The sequence below is a fragment of the Trachemys scripta genome, chromosome 6, assembly GCF_013100865.1.
Source record: "Trachemys scripta elegans isolate TJP31775 chromosome 6, CAS_Tse_1.0, whole genome shotgun sequence".
Classification (NCBI taxonomy): domain Eukaryota; kingdom Metazoa; phylum Chordata; order Testudines; family Emydidae; genus Trachemys; species Trachemys scripta.
In genome coordinates, this window is record NC_048303.1 from 107,256,411 (window position 1) to 107,269,499 (window position 13,089).

At 44.1% G+C, this 13,089-nt stretch overlaps 1 protein-coding gene across 2 annotated transcripts in view; it reads left to right on the forward strand.

The window, feature by feature from the left end:
* Positions 1–316: 316 nt before the first annotated feature.
* Positions 317–13,089, forward strand: part of GLDC (glycine decarboxylase) — a 69,455-nt gene continuing 56,682 nt past the window's right edge. The window contains exons 1-2 of one of the 2 annotated variants that reach the window (XM_034774604.1): positions 317–663; positions 1,023–1,101. In XM_034774604.1, the coding sequence (XP_034630495.1) occupies positions 376–663; positions 1,023–1,101 (367 nt within the window). In that variant the 5' untranslated portion in view covers positions 317–375. Of the gene's footprint in view, positions 664–1,022; positions 1,102–3,894; positions 4,080–13,089 lie in introns of those variants that run through there. The other variant, XM_034774605.1, reaches the window with a different exon arrangement.

Here is a 13,089-nt window from a genome sequence, read left to right on the forward strand (position 1 = left end):
GGGGGCTGGGGCTGGAGAAGACGGACTGGGGAAGCGGCTCCGCGGGGGGAAGGGGGCTGGGTCTGGAGAAGACGGACTGGGGAAGCGGCTCCGCGGGGGAGAAGGGGGCTGGGGCTGGAGAAGACGGACTGGGGAAGCGGCTCCGCGGGGGGGAGGGGGGGCTGAGCCGCTGAGGGGAATCTTGCCCTGTCGGTGGCAGTGGGCACAGCGGCAGGTGGCCCCGGCGGGCCGGGCTGTGTGGGGCGGGGCCAGGCGGCCCCTCCCCTCGGGCTGCCATTGGCGCGGGGCTCTGCGGGTGGCGGCGCCTTGGGGTCTCCCCACAAAGTGCCCGGCAGGTGCGGCGGCCGGGCGGAGTTGGCCGGGCGCGGCAGCGGCATGCAGACCTGTGCCCGCTGGTGGGGGCGGCTCGTGGGCCGGGGGGCCGCTCTGCACCTGCCCCCGGGCGGCGCCCTGGCGGGGAAGAAGCCCCCGGGCAGATGGGGATGGCGGGGGCAGCAGAGCGCGGCGGCGGCGGGGGGCAGCGCCCCCAACACCAGCGCCGCCGCCTCGCCGTCCTCCCGGTTCATCGAGCAGCTCCTGCCCCGGCACGATGACTTCTCCGAGCGGCATATCGGGCCCCGGGACAAAGAGAAGCGGGAAATGCTGCAAACTGTGGGTCTGGCGGTAAGTCCCTGCCGGCTCCTTGGCCGCTCCGCCCGTGTCTTCCTGCTCCCTTTCCCTCCCCCTTCCTACCCGCGTGTGCGTCTTTGCATCCCCCTAAAACCACTTCGCCGCCGCGTCCCCCCGGCTCTGCCTCCCCCTCCGCCCGCAGGGGAGTTCCCGAGCGAGGCGCACAAGGGCGAGAAGCGGGGACTCGCGGAGACTCCGCTACCAAGGAAACGGGTCTCAACAAAGGTCCCGCCAAGAGCCGGCATGCGAGCCGGCAACGGGGAGACTCTTTTAAAGTTTGCGGGCACCTTGGGGCAGGCTGTCCGCCAGAAAGCTCGGTAACGCACGGTACTCACGTGAATGTCCTTTTTCAGAGTATCGATGAGCTGATGGATAAAACCGTTCCTGCCAGCATCCGCCTGAGACGGCCCCTGAAGATGGATGACCAAATTTGTAAGTGACCATTTCACGCTGGACGCCAGTAGGAGCTTTGTGTAAAATCTCCCCCTCCTTGCCTCTCTTGTTTCTAGTCTAATTAATCAGCATTACAATAGCTCAGCGGAGGAGTTACAGTTTTGCTTTTCTTTATCCCAGTAATTAGTCTAATGACTAAAATCGTGTAAAAACTGTAACAAAAAAACTACCTATTTCCACTAAAATGCAACAGGACTTAACACAAAAAAGCAAGAACAAACGTCCCAGTGCTATACTGTATTGCTCTTCAATCTGTGATGTTGTGCCTAGTTGTAGCAGTATGTTGGTTGCATAAAAGTACCTGTTCTCACATTTGAAACAAATAAGAAAACTTTTACGGCAGGATGAGACTACCTCATTCCAGGCTGAATCCTGTGTGTTGAGTTAACTGAAGTGCAATAATCCTTGGCCTGCCCTGAAAGCACTGTGATATGGATTAAAAATTGCTGTTCATAAATCTGAGTCACCCTAGCACAAGTTATTACAAGTTACCTCCTATGCTGAGTGACACCTTGAGACCTGTTGCTCAGAATTTACATCTTTAAATAAAATACCAAAAAAGACTAGGAGGCTTCTGTACCATACATAAAATAACTATTTATATTTGGAAGTTTAGTCTGCTTTTTATTTTTTTTTTTTTTTTTTTGAGATTGATCCCAGTGTATGAATCAACGATGTGCATACATTTTTAAAACTGGAATCGGAATTCAGCACATCACGAGAAACAAAGGTGTTCCTTTTGTACTCTGATAAACGTAGAACCCATTTTGATGAAAACCCGTTTGCAGTATTTCAACCCAGCACCATTTTTTTTCTAGTTGAATTAGTCATCTGAAAATGGTATTTAACTTGGATATAGAGGTTACTTTTAATAGTAGCCTAAAACTCAACTATAATAGTACTAATGGGCACTAGTATAATTCAGCAAATTACTATTGTCATAAATCAAAGCTTACAGGTGCTGTTAGTATAATGGGAGAACTTGTGGATTTCAAGTCCTTACAACTAAGGAGGTCTCCAATCTTTAATTAGAGGGAATATTTTTAAAAATATACAATTACATTAGTACATAAAGACCATAATAAATGTTTGCCAATATCTTCCTGGAAAACACACTGGTGCCAAAAAAACGTTTTAAAAGTCATACTGACTAAATAATTGCACTAAAACATAAAGCTTAAGAGCTGCCCAGCATCCTGAAAATCACTACATCAGTATCACCTTTTAGCGTATGTGTTTATCATATTAGCAAGTAGGATAAATTATTTTGATTCCTCTTGCTCCCTTTTAATATTGCTCATCAGCAAATTGTAATTTAAGTGTAAACTTTAGGCCCTGCAGCTTCTGTAAGGTTCCTGGCCAGTTCAATCTGGTTAGTTTGAGATTAAGTATCAGAGGGGTAGCCATGTTAGTCTGAATCTGTAAAAAGCAACAGAGGGTCCTGGGGCACCTTTGAGACTAACAGAAGTATTGGGAGCATAAGCTTTCCTCACTTCTTCAGATGCTCCCAATACTTCCGTTAGTCTCAAAGGTGCCCCAGGACCCTCTGTTGCTTTTTAGTTTGAGATGACATCACAGAACAGAAGCAGCGGCCAGAATAGCTATAGCTTGAAAAGACTACTGCTAGCCAGGAATTACACAATAGGATGACAAGTCTGTTATTTCAAAGATTTTATTTAAATCTTTGATGCATTGGTGTATTTTATTTTTAAATAATTTTTACCCACCTCTCAAAAAGAGTGGGTGATCTTAAACTCCTCCTCACTATCTTCATGGTTTGCATAAGTAGGGATAATTTAATATCTCCCTAATGGTGACGTAGCTAGTCAGTATAGTCTAGGATTGGAATGTCTCTTTATTAAAAGTCAAAGCATATTTGTAACTTGTGTTTTCATCAGATTTGTCAGATCATTTTAAAACTGTAAATGAACTGAAGTAGAACCTCACTAATGTACAGTTCTTAAAATAACTCACATACAAGGCAGTCTCTCCCCACTTCTCAAAGACTTAATAGTAATAGAAAACATCATTACAGCACCTGCTAAGACTTACTGAATATGCTACACTACATTTACTGATACATTGTAAGTGATCATAAATTAAATACTAACCTGTTGTCAGAATAAACTAAAGTACATTTTGATGCATTATCCTTTCTATAATATGCTCACGTGCTAATTTGTATAGTTAATTTATAATGGGTCTCCCAATTGCAAGTATGAGTTAGGGTATGTTTACACTACCCACCAGACTGGCAGGTAGTGACTGATCTATCAGGGATCAATTTATCGCGTCTACATCGATCCCCGATCGCTCTGCCCTCGACTCCTGTACTCCACTGCAGCAAGAGGCAAAAGCGGAGTCGATGGGAGTGGCAGCAGTCGATCCCATGCTGTGAGGATGCAAGGTAAGTTGATCTAAGATACGTGGACTTCAGCTATGCTATTCTTCTTGTAGCTGAAGTTGCATATCTTAGGTCGATTCCCGCCTGTGATGAAGTGGGAATGTTCTTAATGTGTTCTTTGAATGCTGAATGGGGAGTATTGACCTGGGAAGGTTGCAGGGGAGTTTTGCTGGGACTGTCTACGTGGAGGATGGGAGACTCTCCTTGAGGGAGGATACCTGAGCACGTAACATGAGAACCCAGGAGGGGGGTTGGAGGCCAGGTAACACCTCTGCCCCGGAAACTGGACAAAGGACACACAGGCTGGGGGAGGAGCTGGGGGAAGGCTGAGTGAGATGGCTGGAGGGAGTTTCAGTTGGGAGCTCGCTGGGAAATGGAGAGGGGAGCCCAGAGGGGGCTCAGGCCTCCCAACAGGGCTGTGGTGTCCCTGGGGCCCCCCCCAAGATGGACCTAACTAAAGGGGTCCTGGTGTCTGTACCTGCAAGACCTGTCTTGGACTGTGTTCCTGTCGTCTAAATAAACCTTCTGTTTTACTGGCTGGCTGGGAGTCATGGTGAGTCGCAGGAAGCTGGGGATGCCTCAGGGCCTTGTCTCCTCCACACTCCGTGACAACTCTTCCCCTCCCCCAACCCCCCCTCCCCTCCCAGCGTAGACCAGGCCTTAGGGTAGGTCCACGCTACCTGCCCGATTCGGCGGGTAGAGATCGATCTTCTGGGATCGATTTATTGCATCTCATCTGGACGCGATAAATCAATCCCAGAAGCGCTCCCCCGTCGACTGCGGAACTCCTGCTCGCCGAGAGGAGGAAGCGCTGTCGACAGGGGAGCTTGCCTGCGCCGCATGGACCCACAGTAAGTAAACTTAGTTTGATCTAGGAAACGTCGACTTCAGCTACACTATTTGTGTAGCTGAAGTTGCGTTTCCTAGATCGATCCTCCGCCCCAGTGTGGACCAGCCCTTAGTGATGTTCTATCATAACTACTTTCTACTCGCTGTCTGAGGCAGGCAACTGTTGGAAATATTTTCTTCATAAGACCTCCTTTACTAACATCTTGTTTAGTTAACTGGAGACTAGTCCAGCTGTTACCCTATTTTAATCTTTTCTATTATGCTAAAAAAGAGATTCTTGAAAAGTAAACTTTAGAGGAATACAATTGACTATTGCCTGCTACTTTCTGTTAAACAATGACACTTAAAAACCTATACAGTTCAGATTTAGTTTAGGTTTGTGCTTGTGAACTGGAAATTTCAGGCACTTCAGAAGCCCAACTAGAAAGCAGAAGGGGACAGATTGTGCAATTGATTCATTGTTGTAATGGTGTGGTTTAAACACATGAGTAACTCATTTACTATGTCAACATGTTTACATATCAAAAAAGCCTGTGTACTAGATGTTCCTTAACACTTTGTACCCACGTGTACTGTAAATGTTCCTCTCTGGGATGAAGAAACAATAAAATGGTTTGGAGGAAATAGTATCTACTATGTTAATTGAAAATCAGATTTTGAGGAGCTCTGCAAAAGACCCATGTTAAAGTTGCCATGCTTTTCCTCAATTAATCCCATCCCCTTCAAACATATTTGCATATATTCTCCAGTTCATTAGAGCACAAAACTTTCATTTGTGCCTTTTGCTATTTCCCATTGTTTGAATTATTGTTTTGATCCAGGCACCACGTGGGATTCAAAAATAGCTTTTTCCATTTGTGCATTGCCACTTTTTTGTCCTCCTTCCCTTCTCCCTCCCTCCCCCTTGTGTTATGATGGGGCAGTATGAGAATTTGCCCACTTTTGTAATGTGGCAAGCATTCCATGTCTATTGCATGTCTTCCTTTGTATTGCTGGTGGAAGACAATATTTGTTTAAAGATCTACTAGAAAGCTCTGTCTAAAACTGTGTAACTTGGTACTGAACAAATTGTACCCAGAAGAGCTAGATCAAACTTGCCTTCTAGCTAATGTAGGGAAGGCTGTCTTTCTAGCTATCAAGTAGAATTTCTTATAGAAATGTGGTATGTATGTATTATTTCCCTTTAATCTATAAGATAAGTGTGGAAAGTCACTTTTGTTTGAGAATTACATTTAATTTAAAACATTAGATGAACTAAAAAAAAATTTCCTTCTCCTAACACTTCACAAAATGTACGCAGAATTTTCACATTTTATGTAGGAGTGGGGCAAGTAATCTCTATTAGTATTTTTTGTTAAACCTGATCATTTTAAATAGCTAACCCTTTCCGAATGTGACTGTTGGGACTAGGTCAATAGTTCTTGTGTAACAGGGCTTTTAAAAATATACACAGAATATTTTTATTCCAGAGAATACGGATCAGTTCAGGAAAGCATTCAAGCATGTACTGAAGTCCCACTGAAGTCAAAGTTTGGGTTGGATACACATCTTTAAAAAAACAAAAACAAAACAAAAACTCCAAACCTCCACTCATCCAGAATAAGCAGGAATTGAGTGCTTTCAACTTCTGCCTTATTTTAGCTTATGGTAGTGGTATACCTTCTTGGACTTTGTCTATGTGGGAGGGTTGCTTTTTTTTTTTTTCTCTCTCTCCAGAATAAGTGTGAATTTAAGACAATATAATTTATACCAGTATAACTCCTCCACCCCCATGTGAACAATTATTCTAATACAAGTGGTGCTTTATATTTAGCATATGTTACTTAGCAAAGGGTTTAAACTAACCTGGAAAAAAAGCCACTCAGACTGCAATAAGAGTGTTAACACAGGAGTTTATATCTGTAGAACTGATAAAACTTTCAATGATAGACAAGGCCTTGATATTAACTAAGTGTAACTGATCCAGCAATAAAGATGATCTCCTAATGAGGAAATGGGCATAGGGGAGTGGTATGGCTCTGGAGGGATGACATGTGGCTTTGGGCACCTGTAGTTAAATGTGAAGTACACTCTCTCAAGTCCTGATGTGGCAGTAGCAAAGATGTAGAAGACTTGTCTGCATTATATCTTGCACTGTTATCAGTGAAATTACTCTAGAAGTGAGCTATAAGTTCTAAATTTCATTGGCCACATCTATACTATAGGCTTTTATCAGAATAGTTATGTCAGTGGTGTTGAGAGGTGCGATCCCTTCCGTAACCAATATAACTGTGCTGACAGAAGCCACTGGTGATGCAGTCATATCCACAAATGTTCACTTTCACAATTATAGCTCTTTCACTTCGGGCTAGTGGAATAAGGTATACAGGTAAAAGCACAGCTTTACCAGAGAAGCTCTCCTAGCATTGATGCCATTTATATTGTCATAAAATACTGGTATTCCCATATTGGTAGAGTGTTCCTGGTATAGATGTGGCCTTAATGTAGATAAGGCCAGTGGGTGGATGGAAGAGGGGGAAGGAAATGTCATTGCTGTGGTAAATCTGAAATAGGACTATGCTTAATCAATACAGTGTGAAGATTTCTATAAAAGAATAGAGATTCTTTCCAGAGGAAAAAAACCCTGACACTGGCTTCCCCTCCCAAACAGAATCCAGGGTACATAAGATGTCCTTGACAGTTCCTTCTCTCCTCCTGGCACCTGTGATGTTCCACGTACATTAAGTAAAAATAAATAAATATTGAGCACTCTCCTTACCTTTTCATTGTTCTGTGCAGTGTCTCTTTTCTGTCAGCGTTTAGTGGGCAAGGGACCACATCTAGGAAGTTTAAACTACTAACCAATAAAACATTATTTGACTTGGCATACATTAATTGTGAATTAAGGTGCTATAATTCTACTGAGGTTTGTTTGATTGGCATTGCATCACAGGAGTGAAATGAGTGTTATATATTCACCAAAACAGATTGTTAGTTGGCATTTGCTTTTTGGTTATGGCTCAACCTCAGATCCATGCTCTTCTGCTATCTGTTCTGTGATGTGTTACTGCTGTCCTCCGTCCCTGCCTTTCAGTGTCATTTGACCAGTGGCCACATTTTTACTGCCAGCAGAGCCCTTCCCCGCCTACTCTGGTGCTTCTCCATCCAAGATGGACAGTGGGTTTTGCCACTCCAGTGTTTATGGATTAAATGATTCTGAGCTATGTGTGCATGGACTGGTGCCTGTTCTTTTAAAACATTCCAGAACTGGGCATTCTTAGACCTATCGTGAGACTGTTCTTTAGCATCATTTGTCATACAAAGATGTGTGTTACCTGTTCCTTAGTGACAAAGTGGGAGAACAACATTCAGATAAGTAGAACTGTGTGGGATGGGAGTGGAAAGATGCAGAGCTCTGATTTCAGACTGTCATCTTACATAGATTAGTTGGTCTCAAATAAGTAAAATCAGGTCATCTAAGCAAAGCTGTGAAAGAAACAATATAGATCACACAAAGAACTAAGTGGTTTATAGCTTCTAGAAAGCATAAATCAGATGGGTGTGTTAGAGAGACAGGAGGGAGAGGGGGAAGAAATTGGAAAGTTACGTAAGGCTCTTGCTGCTAAAAAGCAGCAGCTTGTTTGTTGAAGTTGTGAAATCCATAAATGTGAACATTGAACTCCTGTCAGAAGCTGCAGTGTTCTCTTCCATGATTCGGATATAACAATACCATGAGACTAATGATTGCTGTTGTTAGTATTGCCTCTGATGATGTTATACACTGAATTAAGGAAAGAAACAAGGTCAACTGCATTTATTTATTCAGCAGAAAAGATTTGTCAGTTAAGGTACTTGAAGGATTACAGGACTATTTTCAGTGGAGAGAGTGAAGATTAAGCATTTAATCTGTGCTGCCCTAGAAAACTGGCAGCAGGAGGTTGAGTGTGCTGGCTGACTTCCATGTGTTTCTTAAATCTATTCATTTATCAGTTTTATTTTGCCTAGTTTAGTATGATGCTTTCTTATTTCACTACCTGGAGAGGAAAAATAAATCTGTGATCTAAGACCAGAGTGTTTACATTGCAAAGTATAAATAATACATACAAATGTTGTATATTGTGACCACTGTCACTAGTCTTGTTCCTAGAGCCTGTCTTCAGAGAAGACTAATATGCAGGAGTGCAATTTGTTTTCAAGGCCTGTGTATTCATGGGCAAATTAGACCCCTATTCTGCAACGAGATCCCTGGATTTGGCAGCACTCAGGGATAGCAAAGTGGAAATTCTCCATTTTAAAATTTAAATTTATATAAACCACTGCAGTAACCTTATTCATCTCTTAAATTCAGTACTTGCCACTCGTAGGGTGAGCTGACACATTAAGAGAGTCTAGGTTTCAGCCTCACCTGCAACTAGTTTACATTTCAGTTCAGGACCACGTAATGGGAACATGACTAGCAGTCAGGCTTGCTGCAGGATATAAAAGAACTAGAGCTCAGGTTAAAAGTCCCATCACCAGTGCTGCCCAGGTAAGGCAGACTAGTGCCTACCTGTTATGACACTGTGCTGCGCCCCGAAAGCTGCCAGCAACAGGTCCGGCTCCTAGGCAGGGAGGCCACAGGGCTCTGCGTGTTGCCCCTACCCAGAGCACTGGCTCCGCACTCCCATTGACTGGGAATCTGCTAATGGGAGCTGGGGGGCGGTGTCTGCAGGCAAGAGGTGCATGGAGCCGCTTGCATGCCTCCACCTAGGAGGTGGACCTGCTGCTGGCTGGGTCCAGGGTGCAGCATGGTCCGCGGTACCAGGACAGGCAGGAAGCCTGCCTTAGCACCCCCACTGTGCCGCTGACCAGGAGCTGCCTGAGCACTCCCCCATACTAGAGCCCCTTCCTGCACCCCAAATCCCTCAACCCCATCCCACAGCCTGCACCCCCAGCCCAGATCCCTGACCCTCTCCTGTACCCCAACCCCCTGCCCCAGCCCTGAGCCCCCCAAACCCAAAGTTCTCTCCTGCACCCAAAACCCCTCATCCCCAGCCCAGACCCCCCCCCCACATCATGAACCCCTCATTCCCAGCTCAGCATTCACCACATAGCCCTCACCCCAACCCTCTGCCCCAGCCCTGAGCCCCTCCCACACTCCAAATCCCTTATCCCCAGCTCCGTTGAGTAGCAGGCATCAGTTCTCTTCAACTGGGTTGCCAGAAAAAAAAAAAAAAGTTTGAAAACCACTGCTTTATACTGAAGCTCTCCTTAGTTCTGAAGCAGAAGGCTAGGGGGAGCAAGTTTGCTTGGAGTGAAGTTTCAGCAGGAAAAGGCATAAGAACTCTGCAACTAGGATTGTGATCCGGAAGAATTGTGGTGTTTTGAATGTTGTTAATAGTTCTCCCCCTTCTAGAAGTCTGGTTTATTATGTAAACACCACATTATGAAGTCTGGGGAAGAAGGGATACTAAGGCAGTAGCAGCATCTGAAGCCAGACAGTTCTTGATCTGCCATAAAAAAAAAAAATTTGACAAGACATAATGGCACAATAAATTGAGAGGCGGAGTGGAGAAACTGAAGATTGATAGCTGGGAAGGAAACCTTTAGGATTTTGGCAATTTTAGACAATTTGGGTTTGTAAAATTAGCATATTAGTGGGTGGTTTCTCCTAAAAACAGTCTGCCGTGTAACAGCTAGCAATATTGACTCTTAAATTGGTAGTGGGTTTCAAAAATTAGCACCCAGATCAATTGCTGTAGGCTGATTTAGACGACTATCTTTTACAGAGGTTTCACATTTTCAAAGTTCTCTTGACCACCTAGAGGACTAGAAACCCCATATTATTTTAAAATGAGTCTGTATTCTAGAGCACAAGCCTTCCATCAAGGAGTACATGGCCCCAGTACACATTTATATTCCTTGAGATTTGGAGTCCCAGAACAATAGAGGATGACTCACAGAAGATTGCTAGTGAAAACAGAAGACTCACAGCTGGAGACTTGCACCAAACACCAGGAAGAGTAAGGTCTGTGTAACTAGGGGCTCCCTACTAAGAAGGGCAGATAAGCAGCCCGTCTGTTCTTAGTAGGGAGTCCTCAATTACGTAGAGGCCTATCACTAGAGTGGAGTTGGAGAACAGAAGCGTGTGCTGGTTGCCAGGAGCTAAGATACAGGTTGTAGACCTGAGTGAAGAGGATCCTATAGGAGCAGGAAAGAATCCACTGATTTGTTCTTCATGTTGGAACAAATAATGATGCATTCCAGCAAGAATCTATCAAGGGAAACTATGCCATGCTGGGGAAGATGCTTAAAGAAATGGAAGCTCGGGTGATCTTCATTGGGATTCAACCTATCCCTAGAAGAAGAGAGTGAAGGGAAGACAAGATTATGATGATCAACAGATGGCTTAGGCAATGGTACGATGAAGGAGAGATTTGGGATGTTTGACCATTGAGAGGCATCCATGGACAGAGGAGCGTTCTTATGGGGTGGACTCCACCTGATTAGAAAGGGAAATAGACTTCTTGGATGGAGATTGGCACAACTGATTAAAAGAGCTTTTAGACTAGTAATTCTGGGAACACTGTTGAGAGATGCTCGTGTAATCATCATTCCCGCTTCTAAATACTAGCGGGAGGAAAATCAAATAAGAAGATACAGCAATGGAGAAAGGAACAGACATCCAAGAGAAAAGACCACTGACAGTAATGGTCAGATAGGTGATATTGGCAGCAGAATGACTGTACCTAATCGAGCAAGGAATCGGGGGACGCCACACAGAAACAACTAAGATGTCCGTAGACCAACATAAAGAGTCTGGGTAATAAAATGGAGTCTGCCAGAATCAGATTTTGATATGAATAAAAACATCTTCAGTATTTTTTTAATGAAAAAAATCCCATAATCACACAATTCCCAGCAGACTTCAATTTCCCAAATGTAAATTGGAGGACAAATGCTATTAATAGTGATAGACCCCAGATATTCCTGGATGTCATAGCTGACAGATTTCTTCAAATAGTCACTGAACCAACAAGAAGTGATGCCATTTTAGATCTAGTATTAGCAAGTCACTAGGGCCACATAGAAGAAATGGTTGTAGAGGACAATCTTGGTTTGAGTGATCATGATCTAATTTGGTTTAAACTAAATGGAAGGATAAATAAAAATAAGTCTGCAAATAGGGTCCATGTCAAAAGGGCAGACCTGGAAGAATTAAGGGAAGTGGACTGGATTGAAGGATCTGAATGTGGAAGAAGCTTGGAATTACTTCAAGTCAAAGTTTCAGAAACTATCTGAAACCTGTACCCTAAGCAGGGGGAAAAAATTCATAGTGAAAGGTTGCAGACAAAGCTGGATGAGCAAACATCTCAAATGGGTTAAGAGAGAGCCTACAAGGAATGGAAGATGGGATGGATCTGCAAGGAAAGTTACCTCTTGGCGGTCAGAAAGCATAGAGAAAAAGTGAGAACTGCCAAAAGCCACGCAGAATTGGATCTTGCAACAGTAAAGCTTCTTTAATCCTATAAACAGGGGTGGCCAAGCTTACTTACCCTCTGAGCTGAATATGACAAATTGTCAGAAGTTTGTGAGCTGGGGCTCAAGGCTTCAGCCCCGTGAGAGGCCTGCTCTTGTTGAAGCCCCAGCAGGCACACCCTGCAGGACTGAAGCTCTGAGAAGTCCCTAGCCCCACCACCCTGCTGCAGGGCAGAAGCCCCAAGCTCCCAGACCCCAGTCTGGTAGGTGGAGAATTGGGGGGGGGGGGGCAGAGAATGTGGGTGGCTCCACAAGCCACACTTTAACTGTAAAAGAGCTGTGGTTTGGCCACCTCTGCCATATAAATAAAAAGAAAACGAAAAAAGTGGGACTGTTAAGCACTGAGCATGGAGTGGTGATTAAAGATAATCTAGGCCTGGTCCAACACTTACATGAATACTTTGCCTCTGTTTTTAATAAAGGTAATAAGGAACTTAAGGGTAGCTTCAGGGTGGCTAATAGGAATGGAAATATAGAAGTCTGAATTACTATATCTAAGGTAGAAGTCAAACTCAAAACAGCTTAATGGGACCAGGTCAGGGGGCCCAGATAATTGCCATCCAAGAATATTAAGTGAACTGGCACATGAAATTGCAAGACCATTAGCAAGGATTTTTAATGAATCTGACAACTTGGGGGCTGTTACCTCTGACTGGCAAATTGCTAATATAGTACCTATTTTTAAGAAGGGCGGGGGGGGGGGGGCAATGATCCAGGAAACTCCAAGCCCCTTAGCTTGACCTCAGTTGTATGCAAGGTCTTGGAATAAATTTTGAAAGAGAAAGTAGTTCAGAAAATAGAGGAAAAATTAGGATAAATTACAACATAGTTGATTGTACCAGACCAACTTGATCTTTCTTTGTGAAGATAATCAATGTTTAGAAAAGGAAATGCAGTATATCCAATCTACCTGGATTTCAGTAAGGTATTTGATAATTTCCCATGTGGAACTGTATTAAATTAAAGATGAGGATTAATATGAGAATTGAAAGGTGGGTAAGAAACTGGTTAAAGGGTAGGGTGACCAGATGTCCAATTTTTAAAGGGACAGTCCCATTTTTTGGGACTCTTATATAGGCACCTATTTAACCCCCCCATCCCATTTTTTTCATGGTTGCTATCTGGTAACCCTATTAAAGGGGAGACTACAATGGGTCATACTGAAAGGTGACCTGTCAGGCTGGAGGGAGGAGGAGTTTCTCAGGATCAGTCTTGGG